This window comes from Oryctolagus cuniculus, chromosome 2 (assembly GCF_051225735.1).
Source record: "Oryctolagus cuniculus isolate XC-2025 breed Fujian yellow rabbit chromosome 2, ASM5122573v1, whole genome shotgun sequence".
In the NCBI taxonomy this organism is placed as follows: domain Eukaryota; kingdom Metazoa; phylum Chordata; class Mammalia; order Lagomorpha; family Leporidae; genus Oryctolagus; species Oryctolagus cuniculus.
The window spans coordinates 20,971,501-20,990,851 of NC_142868.1; the positions used below are offsets into that span (position 1 = coordinate 20,971,501).

General features: G+C 50.1%; 1 protein-coding gene across 3 annotated transcripts in view; it reads right to left on the reverse strand.

Moving 5' to 3' along the window:
• Positions 1 to 19,351, reverse strand: part of SEL1L3 (SEL1L family member 3) — a 109,920-nt gene that overhangs the window by 78,967 nt on the left and 11,602 nt on the right. For 2 of the 3 annotated variants that reach the window (XM_002709381.6, XM_017350581.3), the window contains exons 2-4: positions 16,182 to 16,746; positions 2,285 to 2,411; positions 503 to 624 (exon numbers count right to left, since the gene is read on the reverse strand). In XM_002709381.6, coding sequence (XP_002709427.1) covers positions 503 to 624; positions 2,285 to 2,411; positions 16,182 to 16,746 — 814 coding nt within the window. Of the gene's footprint in view, positions 1 to 12; positions 131 to 502; positions 625 to 2,284; positions 2,412 to 16,181; positions 16,747 to 19,351 lie in introns of those variants that run through there. The other variant, XM_089327027.1, reaches the window with a different exon arrangement.

Consider the following 19,351-nt stretch of genomic DNA (forward strand, 5'->3'; position numbering starts at 1 on the left):
AAAAAAAAGAACCATTTAGACAAGCACTCCATTCTAAATAAGACATTTGAAGCTTCCAGAAAAAAGTTTAATTCGATGGCCGCATTTAGTTCCCTGTAGTCCTGCCTGCATAAACAACACCCAATTTCTGTTTCCTCCAAATGAAAGGCAAACAAAGACACTTGCGTTGCAATCAAAGCCCAAAAACCCATCTTGAGTCCTTCCAATTAGTTTCCCGATCTTCTACAGTTGTCTTAATTCCGCAACAATTTCTTCAGTAACCTCTTTACTGCGTCTGCCCCAATCAAGTTCAGTTTGTATGGAAAGAACAACTCTTTTTCCCCTCCCATATCCTACTGAATGACATATTTCAGTCAACGTAGGATTACAATGACCAGACAATTGGCACTCACTAATAAACACCCTTGCATCTTGCTGAGCTCCGACAGCACCATCTTTATCTATGCTCCATAGAACACAGGCAAATTACAGGATCACTTTCAAGGTTCTATTTCATACTCACCCTCTTCAGTGAGAAACACAGAAGGTGTGCCGTACATCTCATTAGAATCCACAAAGTAGAGAATCCCACAGAGATTGGCCTTGCAATAATGGAGTAAATAAAGCCACAATGAAACAGTAAACCTGTAAGAGCAAGGGGGGAGAGGGGGAAGAAAATCTGCAGATTGATATCATCCAAGAACAGGTAATTACAGTTAACAATGCCCAAGTAAATTGCTTTCTTTCCAAAGAAGGGACGAATTTGCCTTCGCGTTCGTCCTGGGAGATTGGCTTGCAAAGCTTGATTTTTTGAGACAAAGGAGGTTAGTTAGAGTAACTGTGAAAGACAGGAGTCAGGCTTCCTCGTACAAGACCGGGGGACGTGCCACCTTGCATGGAAAACCCGTGGTCCAGGCCTTTTGAGGATCTCCCATGCTTGCCATTTGAATGCTTGATTAAGGCTTCTGAAGTCAGACATGGAATAAAAATCTGGAAATTAATAAGAGGTGACTTGATAAGAGCTATTCTAATTCCTATGATTAAAAGGACAGTTTTTTTTTTTCTTTTGGAGCAATTTTGTTTCTTTCAAAGATGAAAGCCCTAAGGTACCAAAAAAAGTAATAATCTGCAAATGGCATCACTCTGAGATAATTGGGACACATATATACAGTGAGTATGTTAATGCTCACATTAGGTTATCTGGCACCCTGACTCTCGAGGGCCAACACACAACCACTAATCTAATCAGTTCTTTCCTGGGCTCCGGCTATTTTCGTTGAAAAAAAAAATTGTACATTGGAAATCTGTGGAGTAAGGATAAAACAACATTAACCAACTTAAACTAGGCTATATTCAGCCAAGGCAGGGGATCCATCCATCATGCAGGAGTTATTTGTCCAATGCCTGCTTCTGGCCACACACTGGGCCAGTGACCAGCAGTTCAAAGATAAGAAGCTAGGAATGACTGCACTTGGCACGGGAACCAGGGATCAAGGTCATAACCAGTGCCCCAGGGTCTCTCTCCATTTGCACCAGGATTGGAATCGCAGGTTGGGTTAAAGCGGTAGTGGCCCCAGGCTCTTTGGGTACACACCCAAACATGTCCTTTAGAATATTCTGGGCTTTATAATAGGGCCTCAAAATCGAGGGGACACTCCACGAACAGGTGGCGCGTCACACAGCTCTCTCCTGACCTGCCCAGCCGAGCTAGCTCATGAAGTTATTACAAGGAAGCTTAGCAAGAACACACGCTCCGTCAAACCACTCAGGGTCTCTCTCCAGCCACAGCACGGCAAGAATTAAATCACTCTGCTAAATGCATCTGATCGGAGCTGAGCCAGGCACCATTTTCAGCATCTTCAATTCAGCAAAAGGAAAGGAAAAAAAAAATACATCTACATGGGTTTTGCTGAAATCAATGGAGGAGATCAGAAGCTGGGAGACTTCAAGCAGCTCATCCAATCCTGCAAGACAGGAAAGGCAAAGTGGAAGCTGTGCTCGGGATTGGCTTGGGCTAGCTGTGCCGGAAATCTCGCGAGGTCCCGGGCTTCAGCGCCTCGCTGTCCACTCGTGGGGTGGCTGGGACCGCTTACGAAGCTAAGGCCAATGGGCTTGGGAAACGCAAGATCAATCCAAGACCGCTCTGTGGTTTCCAGGCCCACAAATTCTAAGTCGTGAAGATCTCGACATCATTGCAGGACACCTGCCGCAGGCACTCCCTGCTCGGGGCTTCTTGCTCTAGCCCGCTCTGGTCCTCAGACGATAGAGCAAGGCCCAGCCCCCCACACCTGTAACCCTCGCTTACACCGGGTAATCCAGCCGCTGGCGTCGGGTGGCCTCCAGCTCACGGTTCCGAAACCTGGGCAGCTTCTTCACGATGCCGGTGTTCTCGCCGCTGGAGGCGTAGGGAAACTCCAGGAGGGTAACCGCGTCTGCAAACAAAAACAGCCCCCTCCGGTGACTCCAGCAAAGCACCGTTCCCCACATCACACTCTCGGCCTGGCTCCAGTCCAGCCTTGGAATGAGAGAGCCTAAACAAGCCAGCACAGCCTCAGTGAGCCCTGACGCTCTGCCAGGCACCACAGTCAGCGAGCACTGTGCAGAGACCACCGTCTCCACGGTGGTCAGAGCGACCCTCAGATTAGTCCCATTCCACAGATGCAAAGCCCGAGGCTGACTTCACACAGTGACTAAGGAGTAGGCACAAAGTTCAGGCTTCAGGGATGGCGCTGTGGGACAGTAGGTTACTCCTCCCCCTGCAGTGCCGGCATCCCATATGGGCACTGGTTCAAGTCCCGGCTGCTCCACTTTCAATCCAGCTCCCTGCTAGTGCTCCTGAGAAAGCAGTCAAAGATGGCCCAAGTCCTTGGGCCCCTGCACCTATGTGGGAGATCTGGAAGAAGTTCCTGGCTCCTGGCTTCAGATAAGCCCAGCTCCAGCCATTGCAGCCATTTGGGGAGTGAACCAGCAGCTGGGAGACCTCTCTCTCTGTCTTTCCCTCTGTCTATAACTGCCTCTCAAATGAAAAAAAAAATTCAGGTTTCAAATTCAGGTTTCCCTCTTCTTAACCACCGTCCAAACCGCACTCCTAATACTAGGGAAAGAATCTGAACTGGTGTTACCACAAGAAGTTAACACATCCTATAGCATTCACATGTAATATACACAAGTTCATTTACTCCTTATTATTATTCACAGTCTGCAGATGAAGAAATAGGTACACAACCAACTATGGACGAGCTTCCTTTCCTATACCCACTTAACAGATGCAAAAAACTGAGCTTTAGAGAGGGTGAAATAATAAGAAATAGAGCTGGGGTTCAAACGCAAACAATTAAGTTTTCGCATTCATGCACTTAAAATGGTGTTCTGGGTGTCTCCCCCATCAACTCCACACAGGATGCAAGCCCCCAGATTACTGACTACACCTCTTAAACTGGGAGGCCCCCACTCTTTTGCAATTGTGCGAATTCTTTTCTGTGGCTGTAGAAAGAACCACACCTGTCTATATGTCCATAGCAAACCTTTTCTAAAAACTCAGTTATTTTCATTTAATTTTTAATGCAGAGACAGAGAAACAACCAGAGAGATCTTCCATCCGCTGCTTCACTCCCCAAATGCTTGCAACAGCTGGGGGTGGACTAGGCCCGAGCCAGGAGCCTGAAACTCAACCCGGGTCCCCATGTGGATCACAGGGGTGCACACACTTAGCTGTCACCTGATGCCTCCCACTGGACCCAGCACAGAGAAGCCAGGACTGGAACCAGGCACTTGTCTATGGGACACAGGCCTCCCCGGCAGCAACTCAACCACTGCCCAAAACGCCAGCCCCCATAACAAATCCTAAGGGAGAACTGAATTATGTCATCAATATTTAACACTTGTAGCTTTAAATAAGGCTAAGTATGAATTTTATGTTTTTTTTTTATAGTTTTCCCCACCAAAGAAAAAAAAGGATTCACTTAACTACGGAATAAGGGTACTTGTCTCTTTCTTTGATTGCTCCTTGGTTTAAACACCCTTGATTTAATGTAGGAAACAATCAATTTTCCCAGGCTTGGTGGAGAGAGAAGAGTTGGCTTCCGGGTAGATCACCAAATTCCAGTCTTGGCACAAACTGTGGGGGCCCCAGCCTAGGATATTGGACATCCCAGCTCTCATAAGGGGAAAAGACATTTTATCATAGAGAGAGGTATCGCTGGCCCATTAGATCAAGTTAAATTTAGAAAACTTCAGATGAGTTTTTACATGACCAGGCCATTGGGTATATATTTAATAGTGTGAAATAAAACAGCTTTCCCCCAACGTCCACAGGGCAGCTGCTTTGTTAGCTGTAGAGATGTGTTTGGAACCCCAAAAGGTGGAGTTATCGATTCCAACAGAAACAGTTCAGAGTTGGTATTGATGCGGTTTGAGCTCAGTTTGTGTGCCCTGGACACAGGGGCCTGTCCCTGGGATGGAGAGGGGCCAGACATGGAAACAGTGTGGGAGTGAGCTCCGGAGCTGGGGAAGGAAATTCAACACAGGGCTTGGGACCAGCTCAGCCTTGGTTTGCCGCCCACCGTGCTGAGCGGAGCAGGAGAGAGCAGACGGCCATGCTGGGCCCCAGGGGCTTTCTGCTGGTGACCACTGTCACATGAGGTTGCCCCGTGTCGGGTGCAAACATTTATCACAAAACACCGATTCCACTGTGCCCAACCCGACTCCAGGACAAAGAGGTTTTAGGAAGGTTTGCAAAGGAGTTAAAAATGAAGATGAATCAGGCTCTTCCTTATCCAACGGTCGAAGAGTATGAGAGAAAACTTGTAGCAACAGAGCCTGGAGGGAACTCTCCGACCAAAGAGATTAAGTAATTTGACAAAAACACATACTTTTGAACCCACAAAGCCAAAGAAATGGTCATTTTCCTGTAAAATCAGTAGCTTCCACAGTCCTATAATTTGGAGTTTTATTGTAGTTTTCCCTTAGTATATTATTGTCTTTCCATTATAGCTAGAAATAATTAAGAATGAAATTTTGGAGCAGGAAAGGATTTTAAAACTTATCCAGCCCATGCTACCACATAGACTTACTTTTATTTTCAAGTAATTGATTGTTGCTGCCTGGAGTGCAAGGATTGATTACTGATGTCTGTCAATGGCAATGCAATGGGAGGAACTGAACTGGTGCCATCACCGTTAAAGAACTTAAAGGTGAGAAAACTAAGGTCTGACGAGGGGTAGGAACTTGCTCAGCTTCCCCGAGGATGTAAGCCGCATGAGAACGGGGCCCTATTCCACTTATTCTTCCATCCCCAGGGCCTTATAATAATAGTGCCCAGCACTTGACAGGAACCCTATAACACCGGTGAATGACTGACCAATACGGCTGTAGCCAGTCAGGATTCGCATGCGTCTCCCTTTCTTGCCAGACCCTTCCTTGGTTCTTGAATGTGTCTTACGCTGCACAAGCCACACAATTGCCTCTGTCTTCCAAATCCTTCCCCCAAATCCATTTATTTGGCTTATCTTGAACGAAGAGGTTAGGGTTTTGTTTTAATGATATCATTCAGACATGAAGGTAAAAAAAAAAAAAGTTCATGTTTGAAATCCAACCATCGCCCGTCCCCTGTTGACTGTTTTTCTTCTTTCTGCACACTTAGAGCAAGCAGAGGCGTTGAACATCATACGGTTCCAAGGCCTTCACTCTGAGATGAGAAGTGTTAATGTCTTGTGGAAGGCTGTTAGCTGGTAAGAGGCCCAGCAACAAACCAATGGACTTTTCATTACCCTCCCTGCATCTCACAAAACCTCCCAGAGAGATCTGCAGCTGACGTCCCGGCACGCACGCTCCTGCACGGCTACCCTGGCTGCTAAAACACTGCACTGTCTCTGTAGCTGGTTGGGTCACTGACTCGGCCTGAACTGGCAAGGTCCCACCACCCACCCAGGCCACTCCTCCAGGGTAAGAACAGCCGAGCGCCACCCTGTTTCAGCACTAAGGTTAGCGCCCAGTGATGCTGACTAAGGGACCCTACCTTCTTGCGGGTTGTTGTTTTGCTTGTTTATGAGAGACAGAGACAGACAGCTCCCCAAATGCCCACAACAGCTGCGGCTGGGACAGCACTGGAGCCAGGAGCTGGGAACTCAAGCCAGGCCTCTCCCATGTAGGTGGCAGCAACGCAACTAACTTGAGCCATTGCTGCTGCCTCCCAGGGTCTGCAATGACAGGAAGTGGTGTCAGGAGCCAGTCGGACACTCCAACGTTGGACATAGTCACTTGAAGCCCTAAGTCCAATGCCCTCCCCTGGATGCTAAACACTTGGGGGAACAGCCCTGGGTCAGGGTGGCATTGGAGGGACAATGCAGCCCCCTCTCCAGTTCAGCCGAGCTGTCAGAGCCCTGACACAGACACCTTGCTCTCGGGAGCATTCTGTCTCCATGTGACAAAGCCCTACTGGGGATGTGCTACAAACACACCAACGAGGATGCCCCTGGGAGCTCCGCCCACGTGTGCAGGAGGTAGAAACGGCCAAGACAAGCAGTCACTCAAAGTGAAAGTCTGCAAATGGCACGTGGCAGAACAAAGGCGGGGCGCAGGTGACCAGCAAAGCTCTCCACACACAGGCACGGCAGCGGCGGTGGTGGGCGGGGGCTTTATTTTCTGTAAAGCCAAAGCCTGAGAATAAAAACTCTATTTTCTGGCGGAGACGATTTAGGTCAGAATTTCCCCCAAAAAGGATACGAGGCAGTGAGGAGAGTTACTAAGGAAGCCTGTGGAATATTCAACGCCAGCAGTCTTGAGAAGAAAATGGATTGCACTATAGTCATGTATCCTGCAAACACACTTCTGTGTGCCCAAAGACCCCTGTGCCAGGATGTTCAGCAAAGCCTTCTTGTTAGAAACAAGGCTGGAAGTGACCATCAAAAGACAGGTCAAAGGCATGGTGGCCTGCGGGCAGTGGGGTGTTAAGGAGTTGTTGAAAAGCAGGCATATGAGCTGACAGAGGAGGTTCGCAAGCATGTTGGGTGAACACAGGGCAGTTTCCCATCTCCTCTCAGCTGTGCACAAACAGAACGGGCTAAGCTAAATGCTTCTGTGTGCTGAGAAGTTTCTGGAAGGAGACACAAGAAACTATTACTGAGGCCGGCGCTGTGGCATAGCGGGTAAAGCCACGGCCTGCAACACCAGCATCTCATATGGGCGCTGGTTCGAGTCCTGGCTGCTCCACTTCCGATCCAGCTCCCTGTTAATGCGCCTGGGAAAGCAGTGGAAGATGGCCCACATGGCTTGGGTTCCTGTACCCACGTGGGAGATTGAGAAGAGGCTCTTGACTCCTGGCTTTGGCCTGACCCAGCCCTAGCCGTTTCAACCATTCGGGTGAACCAGCGGATGGAAGATCTCTCTTTTCTCTCTCTCTTTCTGTAACTGTGCCTTTTAAAGAAACAAAAATGCATCCTTTTTAAAAAAGAGAAACTTACTGAGTTTGCTTCTGGGAAAAAGGCCAGAAGATTGGGGTGGTTGGTAACCTACTCTTTCCTCCATACCTTTGGATGCTTGAATTTTTTTTTTAACCAGGTGCATGTACTATTTTCCCTGCTTAAGAAAGAAACAAAAGGAAGGAAGGAAGGAGGGGATGAAGGAAGAGAGAGAGAGGCCCTGAGCATTCCCACGCAGGGGGAGGAGGCACAGCCACATTCCAGCACCCCCCACCCGTCCACCCCCACCCCGCAGCCCTCCAAGGCTGCTCAGTGCAGCTCAATCCGCTTCAAAGAGACCAAGTCCAGTGGGTGAAGGAGACAGCATGATTCACATCGATAAAAATTCAACTGTATAAAAAGTGTTCCTCCTAATTTAGAAGCTGGGTTAGGACTGTATTAGCATATTTCAGAGGCGGCACAGCAAAGTTGACGGAATCAAGAAGTTTGCAATCCAGTTAAGTAAACTGCCTCTGTCTTCCTCAGCCTTTTCGTTAGGGGAGAGTAAGACGGGCTCTCCCACGGGATTATTGGGAGGATTAAAGGAGACAACGTGCAAGGAAAAAGTGTTTTGAAAATTTGAAAAGGGTAATGCAGACACCAGGCATTAATTAGTGTTATTACGGGAAAATGCAGACTACCATGATTAACCGGGGAAAGAAAAGAAACTAGGTCTGTTTTTTTTTTTTTTTAAGTTCCAAACATATAGCTTATAATTACACAAAGCATCATCATGGCACTGCCTTGAACAGTCCTGTGGCATCAAATGTTTTTTCTTTTTCTTTTTCAGAAAGCTAAGTCCAGCCCAGCTCCGCCCCTAAACTTAACTGTCGATCAGTCTGTGGTAATGGAATTTTTTTCTGCGAAGTCGGACCGCCAATCCATCAGACGTGAAGATGAGAATGACGTTTTAATGCGAGGAAATGGAACTGGAGAAGGAGGAAGTGGCCACGTTCTCTAGAGGGTGCCCTGCCTAACAGGGACGTTGGGAGAAACATCCGTGAAGGTGGACAGGGCGGGAGGAGGTTCCACACTCCCTGGAATGACGGTCAAGAGCCTGCAGAGTGGCCCTGTGCTCCCTCCAGTCCTGTCTCCTGAACTGCGCCACCACGCCTGACTTCTACATGAACAGAGGCACAGCAGGTGCGCTGCTGGCTCAGGGTCTCGGCCCCATGGCACAGGGCCCTCCTTCCCATCGGGGGCGGGTCCAGCCTCAGAACACTCCTCAAGGCCATGCTGCAGGTGGGCACTCGCCAGCAACCCGAGCCGCCACGGAGGATGAGCTACAGCCCCCGCCGCACAGTCCCCATCGCCATCCGCTGGGCTACCGCTCATGCCTGGACGCCTTTCCTTTTCTGCCTGAAACCCCTGCTCATCCCTCAAGTCCCCATTCAATCGTTGCCTCCTCTGATGGAGCCAGCGGAGCACCTAACACACACAGGGCGGCTTCCCAGTAGCTTTTTCCCGAGCTGAAGGACCTGCAATCGATTCACAGAGTTTCATGCCCCAACCCAGCAGTGCAGCCTGGTGGGCGAGTGTGGGTTTGCTCTGTGCTGGCTGTGTGACCTCAGAAAAGTCCCTATGCCTCTCTGAGTCAGCTTCCTCCTCTGTGAATTTGACAGCAGAGTGCTGGGCGGATCTAGAGAGATACCCACGGCAAGCACTTTGTGCCTGTTTGGGGTGGGAAGCGGCTGTCACCACTGCCAGCCATGTTCACCTGTCACGGGACCGCCTTCGAGAGCGGATAGCACGGTGGGGTGGCACGGCACCGTGGCACAGCGGGTTAAACCATCACCTGCGATGCCGGCATCACCTATCCGAGCACTGGTTCCAGCCTCAGCTGCTCCACTTCCCATCCAGCTCCCTTGGAATGCACCTGGGAAAAGCAGCAGCAGATGGCCCAGGTGGTTGTGTCCCTGTACCTACGTGAGAGAGCCAGATGGAGTTGCAGTCCTGGCTTCAGCCTGGCCCAGCCCTGGCTGTTGTGCCAATCTGGAGAGAGAACCAGCAGATGGAAGCTGGCCCTCTCTATCACTCTGCCTCTCAAATAAACAAAATAACTCTTCAAAAAGCCTCGCCTTTCAGCCTACAGAGCTTCTAATTAACACAATCAAACACAGTAAATGATCAACACCTGTGTGTTTGCTTTGACTAGGACACAGGGGAACCCATAGAGGCTCCAGGAGGTCACAAGTAGAGAGTTAATTTCTGATTGCAAAAATTTTTTCCTTTTCTTTTTAATAATTTTTTATTTATATAAGCTGAACAATTTTCATGCTTTTCATATACACAGACTTAGGGGCATAGTGATACTGCCCACCCTCCCTCCTCCTTCCTTCCTTAGTCTTTAAATTTTGATCCTTACAATGACATACTTTCAGCTTATTTTAGAATCATAAGATTAACCCTCCACTAAGTAAAGAATTCAACAAACAGTAAGTAGTAAAACACCTCTGTTTTTTAAGAGAACAGACAAGGTATGTGAATAATAATCAAACCCCAAAATGTCAATTTTGCTCACATACATCACATTTTTTTGTACTGTATTAGTTAGCACAGATCAGGGAAAACACATAAAAAATTTCAATACTTTGGAATAAATTTGACCAAAGAAGGAAGTGAAAGAGTTCTACAATGAAAATTACAAAATGTTCTTTAAAAGGAATAAAAGAAGACACAAAAAAAATTGAAGAATCTTCTATGTTCACGGATTAGAAGAATTAATATCCAGTTAATATCAAATTAAAATAAAAATGTCTATACTACCGAAAGCAATTTACAGATTCAATGCGATCCCAATCAAAACACCAGCAACATTCTCAGATCTAGAAGAAACCATGCTAAAATTTGTTTGGACACACAAGACCCCAAACAGCTAAAACAGTCTCATGCAACAAAACAAAGCTGGAGGCATCACACAATTCCAGATTTCCAGACATACTACAAGACAGTTCTAATCAAAACAGCCTGCTACGGGCACAAAAACAGACATGTAGACCAACGAAACAGAACAGAAACCAATCCACACATCCACAACCACTAACCTTTGACACAGGTGCTAAAATCAATCCCTGGAGCAGGGACAGTCCCTTCAACAAAGGATGCTGGGAACATTGGATCTCTGTATGCAGAGTATGAAACTAGACCCCTACCTTACACCTTATAAAAGAATCAACTCTAAATGGATCAAAGATCTAAATTTTTTTTTTTGAGATTTAAAAGCTTTATTAGAGTCAGAGACCCCCAGCCACAGTGGCATGGAGGGGGGCTTCCAAGAGAGAAAAAAAAAAAAAACTGAAGAGGGGACTGGTGCTGTGGCGCAGCAGGTTAAAGCCCTGGCCTGAAGTGCCGGCATCCTATATGGGTGCCGGTTCTAGTCCCAGCTGCTCCTCTTCCCATCCAGCTCTTTGGTATGGCCTAGGATAGCAGTGGAAGATGGCCCAAGTCCTTGGGCCCCTGCATCCACATGGGAGACCTGGAAGAAGCTCCTGACTCCTGGCTTCGGATCAGTGCAGCTCTGGCCACTGTGGCCAACTGAGGAGTGAACCAATGGATGGAGGACCTCTCTCTCGGTCTCTGCCTCTCTCTGTTAACTTTGTCTTTCAAATAAATAAAATAAATCTTAAAAAAAAAAAAAAAACTGAAGAGGCTGGTGGTACTGGGGTTTTTAAGCACAGTTTTGAGGAAGAAAAAACTTATCAGTTTGACATTCAATTACAAAGCAGAGACAAAACTCATCAAAAGACCTGATTTGCAATCCTTCATCCTATCTGGCTTGTTCACAATAAAACAAAAAAGCCATCAAGGATCTAAATCTACGACCTGATACCATCAAATTACTAGAGGGAAACATTGGGGAAACTCTGTAAGACACTGGCATAGGCAAATGCTGCTTCGAAAAGACCCCCGAAGCACAGGCAATCAAAGCCAAAATTGACAAATGGGATTACATAAATCTGAGAACCTTCTCCACACTGGAAAGGAAACACTCAACAAAGTGAAGAGGCAACTGACAGAATGGGAGAAAGTATTTGCAAACTATGAAACTGATCACAGATTAATATCCAGAATCTACAAAGAGCTCAAGAAACTCAACAACAATAACAAAACAAACAATCCAGTTAAGAAATGGGCAAAAGACATGAACCGGCGTTTTTCAAAGGATAAAATTTAAATGACCAACAGACGCATGAAAAAATGCTCAAGATCACTAGTCATGAGGGAAATAAATAAAAACCACAATGAGGTTTCACCTCAAGTCAGAAATGGCTCTCATACAGAAATCAAAAAACAATAAATGCTAGCAAGGATGTGGGAAAAAAGGTACCCTAATCCACCACTGGTGGGAATGTAAGCTAGTACAGCCACTATGGAAGACAATATGAAGATTTCACAGAGATCTGAAAATAGGTCTACATTATTACCCAGTTATCCCATTCCTGGGAATTTATCCAAACGAAATGAAATCAACATATGAGAGAGTTATCTGTACTCCCAAGTTTATTTCAGCTCAGTTCACAAAGGCTAAGATTTGGAATCAACCCAGATAACCAACAACTGATGACTGGATAAAGGAAATGTGGTATATACACATATGAAATACTACTCAGCTGTAAAAAAGAATGAAATTCTGTCTTTTGCAACAAAATGGATGCAACTGGAAACCATTATGTTTAGTGAAATAAGCCAGTTCTCAAAAGACAAATGTCTTATATTTTTCCAATTGGGAAAAATTTTTTGAAAATCTTCAAGGCAGGGGTGGCTGAAGAGTGGGAACTTGAGCTGGCTATGGCAGTGTGGGTACCACTTCTCTAGGAAGACAAGGAAGTTGGTGGTGGGTAAGGCGGGGTGTCAGAGGTGAAAGGAACGGCCCAGGCTAAGGCATCACAGACACCCTCTCCAAAGGCTGCCTCCCTGTGGAGTACAAACAAAAATCCACTGGCGGAGCTGGCCTGACTGGGTTCCACTCAGGAAGTGGTGGTGTGTAGGCCAAGGCCCAGGGAAGGGGGACGGTCACCCCACCTTGGCAGGCTCCTTACTGTGTGAGGGTGTCAGCACGTTGTCATAGTGTGCCATTGCACCAAATCTCTATCCCCTTCTGCAATCATGGACATGACTGCATGCCTACTCTACGTGGGAATCACACCAGGCACCCAAACCAAACCAAGGAGGATCCTGGCCTTGGGGGCCTTGCATTCCAGTGTGGGACAGAGTTGGAAGGCAAATGAGCAATTTAGTACCTGCTGTGACCATGTCCAGTGCTGGTCAGGCCCTGAAGGCAAACAGAACTGGAGCATGATAGGGCACAGTGGCAGGGGTGGGGCAGCCATTGCCTGGGGAAATGGCATTACAGCAGGATATGAGCCAGGTGAGGGAGCCAGCCAGGCAGGGGAGCCAGCCAGGCAGGGGTCTGGGTGTGGGTACACACACAGATGTCCCAAAGTGGGAAAGAACAGAGCCTGCGATTCAAGGAGAAACCAGCAGACCAGTGTGGTAGCAGACAAGGCCAGCAAGGGACTCGGGTGGATCCCAGAGGCCAGGGTGATCCTAACTGCAAGGGGAGAGCCAGAGGCGGGGTTACAGGCAGGAAGTGATATGATTGGCTTGCACCGGCTGCTGGGGTCAGGATCAAGGCCAAGCTGTGTGGCCCTTGCAGACAGTATTGAAGTCCAGAGCAGGACATGGCTTAGGTCTGGATGATAGCAGTACGCGTGGTCAGAATGACTGACTTGGGATAGACCCACAAGGCAACAGCACTGGCTGACCTCTGGCGTGGTCTTACAGCCGGCAAGCCCAGGTGGCCCCCAGGCTGGGGCCCATACCCCTGGTCTGGATGACAGGTTTCTTGATCTCACTGAATTCACACTTGAGTCAGGTGCACTTGTGACTTGCGTGGCACAACAGAGAACGCCTGTCCCCTCCCCCAAGGAAACAAATGACAATGAGAGGAGCCACGGGCGTTGCCGGCCCAACCGCCTCTGGCTCCCTCGCCCACGTCACAGCAGGAACAGGTGCCCAGGGCGCATGTGGCCAGGCCCTGGCACACACGTGCAGCCGACCCCTGATCCGGGTTAGGTTTACTTAGCCAGGATGGACAAAAGCTGGCTGCGTTTCCACCAACGCTCAGTCTGGAGGCCCAGCTGGGGAGTTGGCAAAGGAGATAAGGTGCCGAGGGGTGTGGCAGGCACACACAGTCCTGGCCTGGGAGGCTAAGCGAGGTGGGGGGTGGAGGGCACTCCAGCCGCACTCAGGACCATGGCACATGGGGCCCCGGATGCCCCCTTAATAAACAGAAAGGAGCAGGAAGTCATCCAGAGTCCTTGCAGGCCACCAGGCACTCGGCACAGAATCTGCCCCTGACCTCGCCAGCGCTAGCTGCAGACTGCAGGGCCAGGCAGGGCGGGCGGCCGAGGTTCAGCAGCCAAATAAAGAAGCCAGAAACCAGCCCCTTCCCGCCCCGCTTTGCCCAGGGCTGCTGCAATCGCTCCTAGGATTTTTAAAAAGAAAGGCTACCCCCCAACTCCCCCCACCCTCCGCCCTGCCCCCGCCATTTGTGTAAACAAATCACAGCTGTGGGAAAGAGCTGGGCTTGCGGGTGCTGGGAGCTCGCTCTCCTATTTTCAGCGACGTTAACTCTCAGGAAGGGTTCTCCTGGGCTTGTCGGTTTGATTGCATTGGTTCTCGCCCCAAAAGCAATGCCCTGAAGGTGCCATTCCAGAGCCTTGCCAGTGCAGGAAGGAACAAAAGACATCTCGCATGTGCAGGGCGCGTGCAGGCGCCCTCAGCGCTGAGCCCGTCCCTAAACGATTTCATTTGGAAACTTTGAGCTTGCCACTCAGTCGGTCTTTCTTCGCTTAGAGATACCTGATTTGGCAAACACCAAGTGGAATCATTAAGCCCCCGACAAAGGAAGAGAGGCACAGCCCAAGCGGTGGCCCGCTGTGTCTCCGACTGCCTTCCCTCCGCAAATTACGGAGCCCTGCGGAGGGCGCTCCAGACAGATGCTAGCGTGGGGCTCTGCCTGGAAGAGGGGCACAGGGTGGTCAAGGAGAGCGCATGAAGCCCCACTTACCTCAGATCTTCAATCACCCACCCCAGGAGCCAGCGCTAGGGCCCAGCAGGTTAAATAACCACTCAGAGGAGTACCCAGAGAACCATCCAGCTCCTTGCCAATGCACCTGGGAAGGCAGCGGGAGATGGCCCAAGCACTTGGGTCCCTGCTGCCCATCCATGTGACACTCCCGGATGGAGCTCCAGGCTCCTGGCTTCATCCTGGCCCAGTCCAGGCTGTTGTGGCCACTGGGGAGGGAACCAGTAGTTGAAGAATCTCTGTGTGTATCTCTCCAAATAAATAAATATATTAAAAAAAATTACCCACCCTACTCTAACCCCCATGCACACACACGCATAGAGATTTTCTAGATGTCTCTGTGTTTTAACGCCTGCAGAAATGCAGACTTAAGCTGCAATGTAGAACAAGCTTCTCTAGACACACACACACACACACGTACACATGAGGACTGCTGAGACTGGAAGGGAGCCTACAGTTCAGTCACCGGCGTCAGATCAAGACTGGATCCCTGCTTTGACGTCACGCTGTGGTGATGGAAGATGACGCCATGCGGGGAGGCGTGGGGAGGGGTACACGGGACTCTAGCATTTCGGCGACTTCCTTTGTACATGAAAATGTCAAGGTAGCACCCAGAAATAACCTCAGCCACTATCTCCCCAAATATAGCCTAGAAGAAGGCACATCCCGGCGGGGACGAGGCTGTGGCTAGAGGAAGAACTCAGAGCGTGTGTCCTTCGGTCACCTTCGTGTCACACACCAGGAGGTGCCAGGAACATCCACAGCTGGATCTGCTGCCCACGGGTCTCCTGCACCTGCTCAGCCTGCCTGCGGGTCGGAGCCCGGTAACCCCAACGTCAAAACCCCAGCAGCTCTGGCCCTGGTCGAGTGGTTCAAGCTTTGGGGTGCATCAGTCACGAGGAACGGCCAGGACCCAGCCCCCAACAGATGTGGATGAAGGCTGGAGCCTGGGGATTTGCATGGACAACCAAAGCGCTGGGTGGCGGTAGGGTGGCACTCTAGGACCCAGGCAGACCCCGGGGGGGTGGGGGTGGGGTAGCCTGGGAGCCTCTTGAAGAGGTCCTGCGAAGCCGAGACTGCGCAGACTCTCCCAATGTCACGGCTGCTTTTTAATGAGCGCCGATGATGCGCTGAGCAAGTCCACACCCTTTAATTCTCACAACACGGCTCCCAGGGAATTATGTTAGCCCCCTTTAAGAAAACCAAGGCTCGGAGTTCCAGGGTGCGTAAGTAGCCAGCGAGAGCGCGGGAGCTGAACCCAGCCCGGGGTTACAGCTGCCTTACGGTACTGCCCCGACTGCCGGCTCTGTCGCCCCCTTCTGGATAAAACATTCTGCTTAAGAAGCCAAAGTGCAGGGGTGGGAAGGACATTTTTCCCAGTGCGCATTCTCAGTGGCATGGAGGTCTAAAGGCTCCCACTCTCCGCCTCGCACCCCTTCCCTCCTAGTCATCTTCTCAACTAATCTTCTCCTCTCTTCCCTTTCTTCACATCCAATCCTTTGTCCCCAGAGTCCTCAGCGCGCCCCTCCACGTCCCTGGCCTCTGCAACCCACCACTACTGCTAACACAAGCACGCTCTCCCGCCATCCTATTGCGATCCAGGCTCTGGGCGGCAAGCAGGACCTGCTTCCACGTGAGGCCGACGACAGACCTACCGTTTTCCAGAGGACACTGTGGAATCCTGTTGGCCTGCAGGGTCCAGAGGTAACCCGCGTTCCACTCCAGGCACACCTGGTGCTCTTTGAAGGGGCGCTCGAAGGGCGGGACCGCCTTGAGCAGAGTGTAGTTCCTGGCCACAGCGTGCAGCAAGTCCGCCTCCCACTTCACGTGCAGGTCCGCGCTGCCGTAGGTGTGCGTGATCCATGCTCGCAGTATCACTGCCGACACCGAGATGGAGTGCCTGATGAAGTAGTCGTCCCGGTAAACCATGATGCTGGGGAACTTCACGTGCACTATTTGGGTCCTGCTCGTGTGAAGATGTTTCTCGTTCTTCCATCTTTTTTTGTACACGGGGATGCTACTCCGGAACTCGGATGACACAACCGCCTCCAGGTTGACAACGCAAGGCTGAGAGCATAAATACTCAACCGAGACCGCGGAGACGTTGCGGACGCTGCCTTCGAAGACAGTAAAATAAATAAAGTCTTTGTAAGTCTGCTCAGCCTTGGGTACCACCGACGTAGTGAGAGAAGTCTGCCTCCCCCAAGATGGCACGAAATTCTGAAAAAGAGAGAAGGAAGAGGAAGACACAGAGAGAGTTCAAAAAGAAATCAGCAGGCCAGTATGTGAATCCTTATTTTCCTGGGCTTAAAATCTCAATCTGCAGAAAGCCATCAGGGAGGAAGATAAAAGGTGTCGCAACTACTATTGAACGATTGGAAAGAAACCAACGCACACACGCACAGATGAAAATTAGGCCTCCGCTCCACTCCCCTCCCAGCTCCAGCAGCATCTGTTGATCAAAATGTGACTCTCAAAGCGACGTGGCAATAATTCCAGAGCTGGCTTCCAAGCGCAGGGGCTGTGTCATCGCAAAGCCAGTCGCAGCAGAACCTGCCTTCGACTGAAAACGAGACAGCCCAGCTTCAGAGATCATCAAACTATTGTCCTGACTTCAAACGGCAGGCCAGCGCTGCCAAATCAAAGGGCAAGAGATGTGTTCAAAGCGCATCCGCGAGGGAACCTACCAGGGATGCCAGCCTGGCCCCTTTCCCTCATGGAAGTTTGGAGCCAGGACAAGCCGGCGTGACGGATGGGCCGGCAGGAGGCTTCCACGGCTCCAAATCACACACGCAGGCAGGCTTGGAACACGGTTTGCTTTGTCTGATTTTTTTTTTTTTTTTCAGCATAGATGATAGGACACGTGCCAAGGAAGATTTCAGCTGTGCGCTTACTTAGCGAGTTCTTGAAACAACCAAGCCCTGTCACCGTGGACATTTCTTTCAGAAGAGATCCAGGAAGCTAGGTCTTGAACCCAACTCTTATGCATAGGAGCTATTGATAGATGCCAACAGCTCCTCTAAACGCGACTTTGTGACTCAGGTATGCAGCACACAGCAGCAAAATGCTCACGTTATACCACTTCACTCCTCTGTAGGCAATGATGGTTAAAAATACAAAATAGAGGGCGTGGTAAGCTGAGCCTCTGTCTTTGGCATCCCAAATGGGCGCTGGTTGGTGTCTCAGCTGCTCCTCTTCCAATCCAGCTCCCTGCTCATGCCCTGGGAAAGCAGTGGAGGATGGCCCAGGGGCTCTCCCACGTAGGAGACCCAGAAGAAGCTCCTGGCTCCGGGCTTCATATCAGCCCAGCTCCAGCCATTGTGGCCATTTGCAGAATGAACCAGCAGATGGAAGACCTCTCTCTGTGTCTGTAGCTCTGCCTCTCAAATAAATAAATAAATAAAATCTTTTTTGAAAATACACAATACAGTCCGGAAGGGGACAAATGTCGATGAGGTAGTGAAGAGACTGGAACCCTTGCACACTGTAGATAGGAATGCAACATGGAAACCAGAATTGCAGCTCCCCAAGAATCGGAAGCCCAGAATGACCATACGCTCCAGCCTGATTTCTGGATCTATAACCAAAAAAGTTGAAAGCCAGGACTTGAAGAGATATTTACATACCCTTGTTCCTAGCCGAAGTATTCACAAGAACTTAAGGAGACACAAGGGTCCATCAGTGGGCACAAACTCAAAATTCTGGTGCGCTGGGAGAAACCGAAGTGGCACATCCACACAGTGGAATCTTATTCAGGCTGAAGAAGGGCGGAAGCTCTGGCAGGTGCTGCCACCCGGATGAACCTTGCAGGCCTCCCAAGTGAAACAAGGCAGACACGGAAGGACAAGTGATCAGGGAGACAGCAAGCGGGGCAGGGTCTGGGGGGGGGGGGGGTCTGGGGGACCGCGGGCAGCTGGTGTCTGACGCCCGGAGTTCCAGGGTGGGGTGATGACAAAGTGGTGATGGTCGCACAGCCCCAGCTGTACAGTGAAGAGATGGTTCTAACGGCACTTTGTACGCTGTGAATCTTTCAACCGGGGGGGGGGGGCGGGGGGGGGGGGAGGAGTCACTTCGGTCTCTTCCCAGAAAGCAGCAGCAGCAATTCCTGGCTTAGGGCTGTAGCAGAGGCAACAATGGACAAATTCTGAAGTCTCGGCCAGGGCCTCCGGTCTGCAGATCAGAGTGGAAGGCAGTCTGTGGCCAGTGTGCCACCCACAGGACACACGAGCCCTAGGGGCCCAGCACCAGTGACAGCAACTCTGCCCAGGGGCTGAAGACAGGCTTCGGGGAAGAAATGGTGCTGCTGTCAGGCTGTGAGGACCGCGTTCTTGGGTAGAGGCGAGGGAACGGCAGTGCGGGGAGGGAGGGACAGGCAGGTGCAATTATGGGATGGCGAGCAGCCTGCTTTGGCCAGAAAACAGAATGGGGACAGAAACACAAAGAGACACAGGGATATCAGACTGATAAGAAAGACAGGGTCTGCGCCCTAGAGAATACTGAATTCCCGCCCAAGGAACCTGGACTTTATTTCCCTGACAGCAAAGAATCCCAGTCGGGGGTGGGGTGGGGAGGATCCCCTCGGAAAGCAACTGACAGTCAACTAGAAACAGATTCTCAGAACCAGTGCTGTGGCTCGCAGCGGGTGAAGTCTACGCCTGCGGCACCTGCATCCCATATGGGCACTAGTTTGAGTCCCGGCTGCTCCACTTCCGATCTAGCTCTCTGCTATGGCCTGGGAAAGCAGCAGGAGATGGTCCAAGTCTTTGGGCCCCTGCACCCGCGTGGGAGACCTGGAAGAAGCTCCTGGCTCCTGGCTCCTGGCTTC